Source organism: Fukomys damarensis, unplaced genomic scaffold (genome assembly GCF_012274545.1).
Source record: "Fukomys damarensis isolate Sample0158 unplaced genomic scaffold, DMR_v1.0_HiC HiC_scaffold_5, whole genome shotgun sequence".
NCBI lineage: Eukaryota > Metazoa > Chordata > Mammalia > Rodentia > Bathyergidae > Fukomys > Fukomys damarensis.
Genome location: NW_022900917.1, coordinates 81794114 through 81810324, shown reverse-complemented (window position 1 = coordinate 81810324; position 16211 = coordinate 81794114). Strand labels below are relative to the sequence as shown.

At 39.7% G+C, this 16211-nt stretch overlaps 1 protein-coding gene across 11 annotated transcripts in view; it reads left to right on the top strand.

The window, feature by feature from the left end:
• Trappc9 (trafficking protein particle complex 9) overlaps positions 1-16211 on the top strand; it is a 682458-nt gene that overhangs the window by 36175 nt on the left and 630072 nt on the right. For all 11 annotated transcript variants that reach the window (XR_004516032.1, XR_004516033.1, XM_033760864.1 and 8 more), the window contains 2 exons: positions 6410-6531; positions 12247-12372. Coding sequence is in view for 9 of the 11 variants with exons in the window: in XM_033760864.1 (XP_033616755.1) it covers positions 6410-6531; positions 12247-12372 (248 nt within the window). In the remaining 2 variants the exon portion in view is untranslated. The remainder of the gene's footprint in view (positions 1-6409; positions 6532-12246; positions 12373-16211) is intronic.

Sequence of the window (16211 nt, the reverse complement as noted above, 5' to 3'; positions counted from 1 at the left end):
CAATATGAAATGTGGTTCTTTAGTAAGGGTCTGGCAGGTGTCTGATGTCACTCACATTACTTTTATCATGATGTTCTGATGTTGACTTGTTAAATACAGTGTATACTGTCCTGTGTTCAACTCTGTGTCTGTCACATAGGAGTTCAAAATGGGTGTCATGAGTGCAAGAATCAATCATTCTTCTCAGGACCTATGTTCTTAGTTTGTAATTAGTCTTCACCATTTTCATTTCATTTATATTTCCAATCTCGTATGTTTAGTGTTTTTATCTCTATTGAAATATATCCCCCCCTTTTTTTTGGTACCAGGATTGAACTTGGGACCTTGCATTTGCGAGGCAGACATCCTGTTTTTAATATATCCTATTTTTCACTTTACTGAGTTTGCCAATATTGTAATTTTTTTTTTGTACTGGGGATCGAAATCTAGTATTCTAATTTTTTAACTATTGATTTTGAAATAACACAAAATGTACAAATCTTACAAAAACTTTTACATATCAAGAATGATTCTGAAGTATTCTCTGTCCAGAGTTATCAGTTGTTATCGTTTGCTCGATTATTCCATTTCTCTCTGTTATATGTTCTTTGGAGCTATTGAGAGTGAGCTGCAGGCCTGGTGCCTGCTCTGATGCTCATTTTTAAGGAGAAGAACAGCACATACTGAGTTATATTGGTTAAAATCAGAGAATTTCACCATGCAGATCCTGTTTGCATTCCACCAGCTGTTCTTAGACTGCAGTTCTGTTTCCTGACCCAGGATCTGGTCCAGGATCGTACACTTCATGTAGTTTCTATATCAACTTCATATTGTTTAATCTGAAATAGTTTTTCTCAGCCTTTCTTCTTTTTTTGTTTTTGATGATTGATATTTTTGAAGAGTACAGATCACTTATTTTGTAGAATATTCTTGATTCAAGCTTGCGGGAAAGTTGCTTGCTTCATGATTATGAGGTCATAAGTTTTGGCAAAATGAGGGAGGAACCAAATGTGTGTTGTGCTCATTATGCAAGTCTCAGGAGGATGAAATGTTGATTTATCCCATTATTGGTGCTGATTGCTTTGATTGTTGGTTAAAATGGAGGCTGCTAGGATTTTCTACTTCAAAGTTAGTATTTTTTCTTTGTAATTAATAGTTTGAGAGAAAATACTTCAAGACTATATAAATCTCTGTGTTTCCATCACACATTTACCCTTTGTCCTGGCATTCAGTGAAGAATTTTATATCTAAGTCACTTCTCTTTCTCCTTCCCTCTCTCCCTGTTTTCTTTACAATGCATTTAATCCATTGCTAACATGCTTTTACCTTGTAGTTCAATGTCTAGATTTGGCTGGTGAAAGCCCTTTGTGCTGGCTCCTGTGCTTTTTTTTTTTTTTGAAACAGGGTCTTGCTACGCAGTTCAGTCTAGTCTTAAGCTCACTGTGTAGCCCAGGCTGGCCTTGAATTCCCAGCTATTGTTGCGCCTTAGCCTCCCCATTGCTGGGATTATAGGCATGCACTACTTGTGCCCTTTTGACATGTTCCCTGTTGTATAAAAACAATTTTTTACTTTGTGGTGCAGAGATTTTGAGTTTTTTTTTGTACTTCCTTTGTCGCAGCTCTGGAATCTGACATTTCTCTAAGGAGTTCCAATTCCTTTTGCTGGAGAATGGTATTAAGAAACCAAGATCTGACCTGAGTTCGATCCTTGGTACCAAAAAAAAAAAAAAAAAAAGGAAACCAAGACCTGGAAAATAAATGTGCTCATGTGTTCATTGCTTCTGGACCCTTTGTCAAGTTCGTACTGTTAGCTATAGTTTATATTGGTTTCTCCAATTCTAACCCCAAACACCGGTTCTTTATAGTATTCTTTTTTTTTGTACCAGGGATTGAACTCGGGCCCTTGTACTTGTGAGGCAGGCGGTGGAACCACTGAGCCAAATCCCTGCCCTCTTTCTAGTATTCTTGTGTTTCACATTTACACCTTCCTTCTCCATTTGTGATAACTGTGGTCATCAATATATATATACTCATTTTCTCAGTTCAGTGATAGAAAATATTTTGCGGTTGCTAACTAGCATCAGTTCAGAAGCAAACCCCCACATATAGCTAGAATTCAAGGATTGTGTGTGATTCTTTTTGTGTTTATTCTGAGGATAAATGTACAAGGTAGTGCAATCAGAAGTTACTTGGTTCTATTCTTTCATTCTCCCTGTCAATGTGATTATATTATTTACTTGATATGTAGTCATTTGTTTCTATTTGTAGTTTTTTAGCAGTTCCATTCATCTTTATTGATTGTATTTTAGTCTATAAAGCATTGTCATGGTTTCAGAAGTCAAAACTGTACACAAAGTTTTACTCAGAGACACATCACTTCCTCTTACTCCTTCTACCTCACTAGGTAACTGATCCCATTTGTTCCCCATTTAAGAAATCATATGGAAGTTCTTATTTTGGCATGATGAACCCCAGAAAACATGAAGCAACTTCACTAAGACACATGATCAAGTGGCTGAAAACAGGTGGCAAACAGAGAATCCTAATGTTCTACCAGAGATGGAAACATCTGATTCTGAAGATATGGAAGACAGCAGATTTCTTGCTGGAAACTAGGCAATCCAGAGGACAGTTGGGCAAAACATTTCAAATAGTGAAAGAAAACATCGTCAACTTGTGAAAACCTCCATAGAAAATGAAGAAGAATAAAGTAAAAAGAATTCATAACTAGCCAACTTGCAGTATAAGGAATATTAAAGGGATTCCTTGAGGCAAAGGAAAATGGAGTTGGGTGGAAATTTAGCTACACAAAGTGCAGTATAAGGAATATTAAAGGGATTCCTTGAGGCAAAGGAAAATGGAGTTGGGTGGAAATTTAGATCTACACAAAGGAATAAAGAGTCCCCAGAATGCTAAAAAAAAAAAAAGAAGTTCTTATTTTGTCTTCTTATATAAAAGGCAGGAGGTCATATATTACACCTTTTTTTCCAGTGCTGGGGATTGAATTTAGGGCCTTGCACATGCTGGTGAGTGCTGTACCACTGAGCTACACAGCCAGTCTGGTATTCTTTTCTGAATTGTCTTCTCATCTCTTTTGATCTTTTTTTTTCTGTTTATGATTTTTTTTTTTCAGTGCTGGGGATTGAACCTAGGACCTCACACTTGCTAGGACATAGAGATGTGTCTACCACTGAGATACGTCCCTATTCCTCATGACATCTTTGTATATTAGGGATAATAGTACTTTATGATATATATTGTAAATATTTTCTCTCAGATTATCATTTATGTATAGCTTTATTTATGGCATGTTTTGCTGTATTATTTTGTGCTTGATATATACATGTTTATTTTAAAAATTGCATTTGGGTTTGAATCTTGAGAGCCTTTTGCTATATCGAGCTTTTAAAGTAATTTACCTATGTTTCTTGAACTTTTTTTTTAGGTTTTCTGTTTACACTTCAGTCCCAGATCCATTTGGAGTTTGTTTTTGTGTTTGGTGTGAAGTGAATCTGATTTTACCTTTTTCCGAATAACCAGTCAAGTATTCCAGTACCATAATTAAGAATGCATTTTAGCTTTGTCACTTCAGGTGCTACGTCTCCTTCATGAACTTGCCCAGTTCACTGTCCAGGCTTGGGGATACACTGTCCTCCTGTTATTCCTCTGCAGTTGTCACTTTGTATGTCATTTCCTTTTTTGTTGTTGTTATTTTCTTTTTGTAGTACTGAGATTGACTCCAGGGGTTGATGATCTACATCCTCAGATAAGGCCTACATCCTTAGATAAGGCCTCAGTAAGTTGCCCATGCTTGGCTCAGACTTGTGATCCTTCTGCCTCATCATCCAGAGTAGCCAGGATTGCAAGGGTGTGCCATGAACCCTGCATTGCTGCATTGCTTTGATTGCTCTCTCTATCTCTCTTTCTTTTTTTCTTTCTTTGTAATGGGGATCGAGCTCAAGTCCTTGTGTTTGCAAGGCAGGCAGCGGAACCACTGAGCTAAATCCCTGGCCCATTTTGTTTCTACTTGGATAGCAGACTAGTCAAACACAAATGTGCTGCCTATAGTTGAAATTATTACCACACTACCATTTCCTGTTTTATTTTTTTTCTTTCTGGTCACATTCATCTCTGCTTTATTCCCTCTTTTTCTTGCTTTGCTTTATCTGTATGCCTTGAGTTTCTAATTTTGTGTCTTGTATGTAATTTTTTTGGTGTGTGGTGGTGGTGATGGTTTTGGGGATTGAGCCCGGGGAATCACACATGCCAGGCAAGTGCTCTACCACTGAGCCTCATCTCCAGCCCTTGTATATAATCTTGCACAAAATAGGAATTCATAACTATTTTTCAAACAGTTAACAGGTTTTTGGGTTGATACCTGGGAATCATTGTGATGGTGTCTCTCTCAGGCTCTCTAACTCTTTGATCCAGTCTGGGTTCCAGCCTGCTCATAGCATTGATTTTCCTGCCTACAGTCCAGAGGCTGTGGGTCTTCATGACTTGTTGTTTCACTGGCTCACAGTAATGTTACATATGGGCTGTCAAAAGTGTAGAAGTCAGGAAAGATCAAGTCTACTGTGTGCTAATATTTTTAGAGCTTGTTATTCTTTTATTGAGTGAAATTAAATCAGTCTGGCCCATTAAGCTCTCCTGAGAGCTATGCTCTGGTTAGCTTCCCAAGAGTTGTATTGTTTTTGGTTGCTTCATATGGAATGTTTTCTTCGGCCTTGGTATTAGAGTGAAGTTACTCCCTCAGTGAGCCCTTGGAACTAGTGATGCTCTTTTTCTCTGAGGAGGAAGTGCAACTGGGGACTTCCTCTTTAGTGTTTTGGTCTTGTGCTGATGAGGTTTCATGTGAAGAATGAGCACCTGTCTCATTCTGACCCCGCCATAACTCCTCCTCCCTTTAAGGTAAATCAAGACTCTGACATTTATTAAGTATTATGTTATGTCAGAAACAAATGTGATAAAAGCATGAAAACCACAGAAAAGCACCGCACGTAGCACAGTGGTGAAGAGCACAGGCTCATGGTGAAATCCTTGGAGTCACCAGCTCTCTGACCTTGAGGACTGGTGAAAATACCTGGCTCCCCAGGTTCTGCCCCTCACCTGCAGAAGTGGGGCTTGCTCAAAGTGTCAGGATGGTTTCTGTCATGGCTATGGAACTGCCTGGTGTAAGCCTGTGTGTACCCAGAGCTTGTGTCAGTGAGCTGTGCTGGTTTGAATCTGTTCTTTAAAAAGCACATATTTTAGATATTTTTCCAAGCCTGCCCTTTCTTCTTCTTATTTATAGTTTTTCTCTCTCATTTGTTGCTGTGATTTTCATAAAATCCATAGGAAACAAAATCCCAAGCCACCTGCCTCTTTGCAGTTCTCTGCAATAGATCTTTCTTATCTTACTGGAAGAAGATTTTGCATATGCATTTTCTTTGTTCCCCATTTCGCAGTCTCTCTGTTTCCCATCCATCTTTCCACTTATCTAATGAGTAAATATTCAGTCTTCTGTCTTGTTCCAAAAAAGCATTTGCGGCAGCTTATGGAATTAGAGAGTAAAAGCATGCAGGTGAGAAAATTGGACCAAGACAAGGATGAGGGCACTAACTGAGCTTGCACAATATGAGGGCAGCGTGAGCTGTGCACTCTGGTCAAGTGTAGTTGTAAATGCAGGCAACGGCTTACCCTGAGCCTCCCAACAGACACAAGGGATGTGGGATTTGTGGGGGATGCTACTGACTGTAAGATAAACAAGTGGCTTATGAGAAGCCTGGCTTCTCTTGCTTCTGAGGCTTAGGTGAATATTTTTTGAGTATTCTAAGATATCAAAGAATATTTCGTAATTTTTCTCCTGCTAGAGTTCTTTGTGTTGTTGATTGTATTCTGAAAATGTAAACTAAGACTCTTTCCCGAGAGGATTTGATGGCTGGAGAATTAGGAGGTTCTGCTTATTGACAGGAGTTGGTTAGAAATGGAAAATGACAATCATGGAAAGGACACTGGTATTTATAGATTACTTTTTTAGTGCTATAGAGCTCAGAAAATGTTTCATACACAGTCTCTCTCCTTTGAGGATGTAGGGTGGGCCCTTGCTAACATGAAAAATTTCAAGCCAAGAGAGACTGTGTGTTGAATTCTACCTGTGTTGCAAGATGGCTAAGCTGTTTGTTGTAAACATGCTATTGTTATGTAGTGCATTACATTTTCTTTCATAAAAATTTTTATCAGGAGGAAAACTGTGTTAATTAACATTTAACACAATGCTTTGTTGACAAGATTATTATAGGGAGTGTATAATCTATAAAAATTTTAAACACCATTTCATTATTTAAAGTTCAATAGGGCATATTTAAGTTTTAACTAATTCACATTCCTTTTAAACTAAGAAACAGGACAGAAAAAGCAAAAGATTATTTCTTCTCTTTTTGGTTTGCAGGTGCCCTTACCACCAATGGCATAAACCCTGACACCAGTGCTGAAATTGGACGTGCTAAGAACTGTCTTAGCCCTGAAGATATAATTGACAAATATAAAGAGGCCATTTCCTATTACAGCAAGGTGATTTTATTGCTTTGTAAATTTTTAACATAATTATGTTGTTTCAATTACAAGTTGCTTTTTCTTCCTTGTCTAATACTGCAGTATATATTCCAATCATTTTTTAAGTGATTATTGTCTAAAGCTTAATATTATATGCTTAAAATGTTTTTTTTTGATTCAAAACAATATATATTTAATATAATAACCTTGGAAAAGGGAGGAAAAGTGCTATCATTAACATTTTTGCATCTATTTTTGGATCCTTTTGTCAATGTGTAATACCCATATCTTACAAAATGGTGAGCATACTGCACATCTACTGTGTTTTGAGCTACATTTTTCATTTGGCATATAATGTGTTTTTTCTATGTTACTAAATTTTCCATGGTATGATTTTTTTTTTTTGGCACCAGGGATCAAACTCGGGACCTTGCATTTGCGAGGCAGGCAGCAGAACCACTGAGCTAAATTGCTGGCCTCTCTGGCATGATTTTTAATGGCTTATATTGTACAGTATTCCATCTTATGGACATAAAATTCTTTTTGCTTTGGAATTTTTTTCTGGTGCTGGGGATTGAACCCACAGACTTGTGTATATCAGGCAAGTACTATACCACTAGATTACATCCCCTGCTTTTTTAAAACAAATTAAAATTCCAAATGTTTTTACTAAAATATTGGACAAACAAAATAAATAAACAGAAAAACCTCAAGCTGGTAGAAGGGTGGTTTCAAGTAAAAGAGTGAGATGTTCCTGCCCTTTCTTCCCATGAGCAGTAATTACTGACACTTTGGTGTATTTCTTGCATGACTTTTAGCCTCTGAAATACCAAGATGTTTTATTTACAGAACAGGATGAGCCACGTACGTATATTCTTCTGCAGCTTGCTTTGTGCAACAGGCATGGAGGACAGGTGTCCCCCACCTCTGATGTGCTTGGTTCTTCTAAGTACAGTGGTGAGGTTTGCTCTGTGTGTAGAGTGGTTCGTTCATGAGGTTACAGGCAGCACTTAGAAACACTACTTTCATCAAATTCATAGCTGGCCATAATTTACTTCATCATTTTCTGATCTGAAGATACCCAGGGTTTCTTATTTTTCTCCTGTTAGAAAAATGCTTTGTGAAACATTCTTGAATATACATTCTTCTGTTCTTTTTTTTTTTGGTACCAGGGATCAAACTTGGGTCCTTGTGCTTGTGAGAAAGGTGGCGGCACCACTGAGCTAAATTCCTGGCCCTACATTCTTCTGTTCTTGTGGGAGTATTCCTTTAGCTTATATTTTCCCTGCTATAGTTAATTCTTTTATAATTAGCCTTATAGATAAACCTTTTGGGGCTGAGGTTTTTAAAGTTTTGTTTGTTTGAGACAGGGTCTCCCTATGTAGTTCAGGCTGTCCTTGAAGTTACTATGTAGCCCAGGCTGATCTCAAACTTGTGTGATCCTCCTGCCTCAGCCTCCCAAGTGCTGGAATTACAGACATATACCACCATGCTCAACAGGACTGAATTTTTTTTAAGGCAGTAGTTCTAGAAGTGGACTGGGGCTAAAAAGTGTACATTTTTTATGGTTAGATATCCTATGTTGTCCTTCACAAAGGCTTGCTAACAATTCACTCTCCACAAACAAATGCTATCTATTATTCTTTAAAATATTTGCTAGTCTGATGGGCAGAGGTAATTTTTTGTTGTTTCATTTTGTATTTCTTCACTGTGGTGAGGTACTGAACATTTCACACTTGTTTGCCATCTGTATTTCCCATTTGTGTCCTTTGTACATGTGCAAGTTATGATTTTATTGCTTTGTATGTGGGAAATACTAATTCTTGCTTTGTATTCATAGACATTGGAAATATTTTTTATTTTCTTGTTTTTGTGGTGCTGGGGATGGAACACTGTGCCTGTCACATATTAGGCAAGTACCCTTCCACTGAGCTAAAGCCCTAGTCCGCAAATATTTTTCTTTTTCTTTGCCCTTTAATCTTCTTTATAAGATTTTTCTTTTTGGTTTTGATAAAGATTCATTTTCAATATAGTGATTCCTTTTCTTGTAGCTTTTTTGGGGGGAGTACCAGAGATTGAACTTGGGACCTTGTGTTTGTGAGGCAGGTGGCAGTACCACTGAGCTAAATCCCTGGCTCTTGTAGCTTTTATACTTGGTATTATGCTTAAAATTTCTTAGTAAGCGGGGCATGGCAGTTTATGCCTATAATCCCAGCATTCTAGAAAGCTGAGGCAGGAGATTGGCAAATTTGAGCCCAACCTGGCAATTTAGCAGTTTAGTGAGACCTTGTCTCTAAATAACAAAAGTATAAAAAAGAGATAGAGATCTACGGTGGCTCATTGTGAAGTGCTGGGTTCAATTTTCAGTAAACAAAGAAAAAGATTAGTAGAATAAAATATTTCCTTGTGAAATAGGAAGAAAAGGGCTAAAGAAATAGGGGGAGTGGGAAGGGTAGGGGAAAGGAAATAAGGGAAAAGAAAAAAATATGAGAAAACAAAAAAATGGAAATAAAGTTCTTGAAAATAGGAAGGAAGGAGGGGGTGAAGGGAGCACAGGGATACAGGGAAAAATTAAACCAAGACCTGTTATGTAAAGGTACAAGACCCCAATGATGAATGTAACTGTACTGTATACTTAAAATGTACCAATAAACTCAATGAGAAAAAAAAGACATTTCCTCAGTTTTTTATTCTCTAAAATGGGGGTGATAATAGTATGCATAATCTCAGAGAAGTGTAGTTAAGGATGAACTGAGACAACAGGTGCAAATTATATCTGTATTGTCTGTAGTTTAAAAGATTGGTATAATTTTATTTTATCTACAATAGGATATAAGGATATAACTTATTTTTCCTAGTGGTTATGTGATCATGCCACTGCAGTTTATTGAATTCATGTGTTTTCCTCTGTCTCTCTCTGTCCATCTGTCTTTCTGTCTGTCTTTGTCTGTTTCTGCCTATTGTTGTGCTACTGGGGAATGAAACCAGAACCTCTGCACTGAGCTACACCCCCAGCTCCTCTTCCCTTTTAAAATTTTTGATTTTGAGACAGTCTCACTAAATTGCCCAGGCTGGATTTGAACAACCTTCCAGAATGCTGAAATCATAGGCATACTCTCCCACGTCTGGCTTTATTTTATTTATTTTTATTTTTATTTTTTAAAGACAGGGTCTTACTATGTAGTTGAGACTGACTTGGAACTCACTGTGTAGCCCAGGCTGGTCTCGAACTCACAGCAATCCTCCTGCCTCAGCCTCCCAAGTGATGGGATTATAGGCATGCGCCAGCATCTGGCTTTATCTATTGGCTGGATTTGAACAACCTTCCAGAATGCTGAAATCATAGGCATACTCTCCCACGTCTGGCTTTATTTTATTTATTTTTATTTTTATTTTTTAAAGACAGGGTCTTACTATGTAGTTGAGACTGACTTGGAACTCACTGTGTAGCCCAGGCTGGTCTCGAACTCACAGCAATCCTCCTGCCTCAGCCTCCCAAGTGATGGGATTATAGGCATGCGCCAGCATCTGGCTTTATCTATCTTTTTAAACCTTCAGCACTGTGATATTTTATCTGTTGTAATTTATTTCATATTTAATAATATGAGTCCTTTATTTATTTATTTATTTATTTGCAGTACTGGGGAAATTAATCTGGCGCCCTGAGTGTGCTGGGCAGGGGCTTTGCCATTGAGCTGGTCCCCCAGCGCACCTTTAAATTTTTTTCGCTCCCATTCCCAATATTTTTGGCTAATATAATGAATTGACTACTTCTGAAGAATTCTAAAGCGCTTTATTAAAGGTAAAATCAGATTGGGATTTGGATAGAACTTGCAATAAGTTTTCACTTATTTGGGAGAGAATATTCACTTTTTAAAAAGACAATTTTATTTATTTATTTATATTTAAAAATTCATTTATTTTTTCCGGTACTGGGAATTGAACTCAGGACCTTGTGCTTGCCAGGCAGGCATGGTGCCACTGAGCTAAATCCTTGGTCCCAAACACTCACTTTAGAAATGTTTACCTCTCTAGAATATGTCAATGTCTGTACATCTAGGCATCTTATTTTTGATATTTTCATATAATGCTGTAGTTTTCTTTATATAAAACATGAATATTGCTTTGAAGTTTATTCCTGGTTGTTAATATGTTTATATTTTGTGAGTTGGATATTGTGCCATTGTATTTTCTGCCTGTTTAAAGCTAACCTATAAAGAAGTAGATTGATTTTTTACTGTTTATTATCTAACTAGCTTTGTAAAATTACCTCTCGCTATCCTCCTTTTTAAGACAGGGTTTCCCTGTATAATCAAGGTTGGCCTAAAACTCAGTATGTAGCCCAGGGTAACCTTGAACTTGCAGTTCTGCCTCAGTCTCCCAAGTGCTGGGATTACAGGTGTGTGCCACCACCTCTGACACATTAACCTTGTTTTTACAGTCTTTTTGTTTTTGTTTTTTAAAATAGACATCTCAGAGTTCTCAAAATGGTAATGTTGATGGAGATGGAGAGATGTGGTGGGAATATATAATTTTCGTACTTTTAATGTCTACTTTTGGCCTAGAGTAACAGGGTAATATTCTTGAAACATCCAAGCTGGCCACATGCAGAGACCTCTTCTGCTATTGTGATTAAGCCTGTGAGCATGATGGAAAAGACACCACCTCACTAGCTATGGCCAAGCCTCAGTGACTCCCTGCAACATGGTGGTAATGAGCATTTGCAACATCTCCCTGGGAAAAACTGGTCTGCAGCAGCCCTGCTGAAGAGCCCAGAGGCCCCTGTCCTGGGAGCACTGGAGCAGACCAACGAGTCAGACAGACTTGAGAGAGGAATCCTTCTCTCATGGCCGTTTCCTGGCTGTCTGACTTCAGTTAGATTCTCTGACCTTTGTGAGCTCCAGTTTTCTCATCTCCCAAAATGGAGAAATTAAGGACTGCTGCCTGGAATGCTTAATCAGGCTAAATGATTTTATATATATAAAATGCCTAGAACAGGGACAGGCTCATTAGTATTGCTCAATAAAACACTGGTTATTGTCCCTTGTTCCTTAGTTCAGTATTCTACAAGGCATCTTGGGGGAAAAGCCAGTTCCTCATATGTATGTGTTCCAAGTAGAAAGAGAAAATTAATGTCTTGTCTTTCTCTGGCTGTGTTTTAATTCTTTTGCTTCATTTAGTTCTTTCTCCTTTTTTTCCTCTTTCACCCCTCCACCAAAAGAGCCTGAGGCTTTTCCATGCTATCCAGACTCCTAGACTAAGATTGTCTTGATGGTTGTTCTATCACTGTGCAATGACAGTGATAGAAAGGACACATGCCCACATAGCAAGTTTGAGTGTATTTGATTTGTACACACATACATACACACACATTATACTAACCCCCACTTTGTGAGTGGAAGCCACGACTGGTTTTCATTCACAGAGACTGGTGGCAAAGCCTCATCAGCAGCCTTTTGTGCCTAACCTCTTCAGTGATTTCTTATTGGATTTCCAGATTCTGCCTCAGGATATTCTCTTCTGTTAGACAAGATAAGGTGGAGACTCAGACATTTTGCTGAGATAGTGGGTCATCATGTTTTAAATTAGAAGGAACCTTAGAAAACGTGGCCCTGTGCCTCTGTATAGGCCTAAGAATTCCCAGGGCACCAATTTCACAATATGGCAGAAACTTCTTTGCTCTCTTTTGTGATACAAGTATCAGAAAGTATGATCTTCTTTTATATCTGACAGTATAAAAATGCTGGAGTAATTGAGTTGGAAGCTTGTGTTAAAGCTGTACGTGTCCTGGCAATTCAGAAGCGGAGCATGGAAGCTTCAGAATTTCTTCAGAATGCAGTGTACATTAATCTTCGACAGGTGAGTGTATGCATGCCTCTGTGCACACATGGATTCTTAGGACTTTATCACTCCTCATCCACCTGGCTTTGCTGTGCTAGGATATAGAATGCTATGATAAAAACTATGGAATTGTAGCCTGGTAGCCTAATTGTCTTAGTTAACTTTTTTCTCTTGTTGCTGAGACAAAATATCCAACATGCAAAGTTAAAGGGGGAAAGGTTTATTTAGCTCACAGTTTGTAGAGGTTTTAATCCATCCTTGGCTGGCTCCAAGGCAGAGTGGCACATGGCAGAGGGGCATCACAGAGGAGAAACAGTTCATGGCAGACAGAAAGTAACGAAAGCAAGCAAGAGAGACAGCCACAGCTCTTTCTATTCCTTATGTCTTATCCAGGCTACTTAGGGTGGGCAGCACTCACACCCTTAATCCTAGTGCCTTGATCTTTGCATTGTACCATGAATCAATTTCAGTGTAACACACTCTAGATCCAGCACCCCTGGAAAAGCCCTGCCTATGACCCGGTGAAGCTTTGGGGAACATCTGAACACAAGCCACAACACTAATCAGTGTGGCCATTTGTATGTTTTACTTCTTTACTTTGTGGTATTTTACTTTCAAAATTCAGAATATTCTGTCGTTTTGAAATTTTTTGATTGGAGAAATAACTTTGCCTCCTGCCAGCTTTGCAGCCTTGAGCATGCTTCGTGGCTCTTGGGTTAACTTGTGGAATGTTTGCCATTTTTAACCTTGTCTGGATTGTTAGTTTTATAGAAAATGAAGTTGTGGATGTTCTTGGTATGGCTCCTTCTCTACAGTAGGCACCCCACAAATGATAGTTAACACTGAGTCTTAATAGGTTTCAATAAAACAAAATCATTAAAGTGTTTAGTTTTAGATAGGTAGTGAAAAATCTCCAAGCTGATGGTCTGAGAAGGATTTTTGATATTTATCTACCCTGACTTGGATCTTTACCTGGAAAATCAAGGGAAGCCAAGACTCCAGAATGTAGCAGTTTGTTTAGGAGCAGGAGTCCTGGAGGAACATACAGGTCACCGGGTGACTGAGAAGATCTTTGGCAAGCAGAGTACTGTGCTGAGAGTGGGTGATGGAGAGGTGAAGCAGGCAGCTCTTGCTCCCCCCACCGCTGAGCTGACAGTCTTGTGAGAAAAACAGCCACTGAACAGTGCATAAGTGAAAGAGGTTGGGTGAACAGGTGACAAGGGAGCAACTGGTATAAGGGTCTAGCTTCATGTGGTGGATGCATGTGGAGTTAGGGCCAGGGAACTTGAAGCTAACCTTGAGGGATGAATAGGTGTTCGCTAGGTAGATGGCCCTGTAGAATGATAGTCTAAAGAGAAAGTCCTCATGGGAGGTTAAACAGTGCAGTAATGGAGGAAGAGGGCAAGGAAGAAAGGAGGCCCCTCGAGGGCCACTGCCCAGCAGGAAGGCTTTCGTGCCAGGTGGAGAATTGGGGGTTTGCTCTAAGAGCAGTTGGATTTTTTTGTTTGTTTGTTTTTTTGAGACAGAGACTCTCTGTGTAGTTTAGGCTGGGCTCAAACTTGGGGCAATCCTCCTGCTTCAGCCTCCCTAGTGTTGTGATTATTGGTGTGCACCACCACTTCCATTGAGCAGTTAGATTTAAAAGAAAGTTCTCCAAAGCAGGGAAGGAAGGGTCAGGTTTATATGAAAGAGGCTAAGCTATGGGGAGGTCTGGTTTGGAGACACTGGAGTCCAGGAGAGCATGATGGCATCTGGCAGAAGGTGATGGTGGAAGAGCAGCCAGGCTGGACACATTGAAAAGAATGATATTGACAGAGAGGAAGGTGGAATAACTGTAGTTTATGCACAGTGCATCAGATGAATGAGTGTTGGGCTGAACTCTGAAGGTATTGAGAAAGACAGAGGAGAGGGCAGCTTTGGACAGAGGATGAGACTGAGGTCTGTGGGTCTGGGGCTCAGGTGAGATAGAGCAGAGCAGGGAGGGGAGAGACTTTAAAATCACTTTCTACTTGGACATGAAAAAGCACGACTACCAAAATACTCCTGCCTCTGTAATCCAGATTAACAGGAGAATGCCTTGACATATTGACCAGAGAGCTTAATTTTTTGGTAGAAATAAAATAGCAGAGTTAGTCAGCACCTTAGTGTTGGTGAATATTCTTCCTGTCCATATTTTGGTACTTTATATAGTTATAGTCAGGGTCTAAATAACTATTTTAGAATAATCACTAAACATATGGACTCTGTACACAGACCACTGGGGTTTGAATTCTGGCTTCACTGCCTTGGCCAAGATACTTCAACTCTTTGTGCTGTAGGTCCCTCTCTGATCAGTGCTTTCCTGCCAGTCCTGCCCCTTATCTCAGATGACATCCTAACTTAGGTACAGGAGTGAGGCTACCAAGTGTGGGAGAGGTGGCAACTGTCAGCTCAACACCAAAGGCAAAGACAGGAGCAGAAAAAAGCCAACAAACCAACAAAAATAAGCAAACAAGCACAAATCCCTGAATTGTTTCAGGCCATTTAGTTAGCCATCGATTGTTTCAGAATCAGTGGTGCACTGTGTCATCAGGAAAGGGTCAGGAGAGGTCATTGTCTTGGTTTGCACTGAAGTTTCCAATACAGACAGACTGGAGAAGCAAAAAAACCTTGCATTTCAGAGTGGAAGTTTCAGTTACCTGGAAAGCTGCCCAAGGTAACCATCCATCCTCAGTGATGAAGAGCAAAAGCCAAATCAGTGTCTGGATTTCACTGAGCATTTAACTCTACTTTTAGGTGCCCTACTTAGAGTTAAGCACTGTGTCCAGCCATGGGTTTACAGAGATAATGAGGACATGGTCCTTGCCCTGAGACACATGGTCACAATGACCTGAGCTGGCCAGGCCATACACATGCCTGGTGAAGTGTGTGGTGATAGGCATGGGGTGTGGCATGAGACCTCTGTTCTGGGGATTGATGCTCCACTTCCCAGGGATGTGCCCTCTTAAGAGGGAAGAAGTGACCCTGTAAAGGGGGCCAAGAAGCCTCTGTAGTGGTGACTGGGCACAAATACATAGGTGGATGTGAGCACCGGGAGCCAGACATAATTTAGAGGATGAAGTGATTTTGTTTGTGAGGCACAGTTAAGGGAGAGATGCTTCACAGGCTGAGATCCTAGTACAGGTTGTGGTTGACAGTGAAGAATGCTGGGCCTCTTCAGTAGCAGCAGAGGATCCTGGTAGGCTTTAAATCAGAAAAGAAGCTGTCATATGGATTTGGGCTCAAACCTCACCTTTACCACTTGTTAGCTGCGTGTCCCTGAGAAAAATCACTCAGTGTCGCCAACACGTCATCTTTCCATTTGTAAGATGACAGTGTAACAAGCTCATGAAGTGATCAGAAAGATTCACTTAGGTAAAAGGCTCTTGTCCTGTACCTTTTCACTGTCTGCCCTCTGGGGTGATTCTGCAGTGGGCATGTGTTGTTATGAGATGGGAGGGCTCCAAGAGACATCTTTTGTGACAGAGCGGAGGGTGAGTTTTGCTTTTAAAGCAGACCCTTAGAAGGCTTGAAGCAATGGAATTGTAGATGGTTGACTGGGAGCTTGTTGGGAGGAGTGGGCTGAGGGAGCAGGCTGCAGTAACCCAGAGGGGCTGACATCTTCAGACCTGTGTTCCTGGAATGACTGTTGTTGTCTCTGCAAATTAATGTTGAAAATTTGGGCTTGCTGTGAAGCTATTTCCACAGGTGGGCATATAAATACACATATTTAACAAAATGCAGTGTTTTCCCTTAAAACATGTAGACCTTGTGGAAGACAGCGTTTGGTGTTGCTTGGTCTCCCGCTGAACACTAGAGGTCAGCAGAGGCTCATGGAA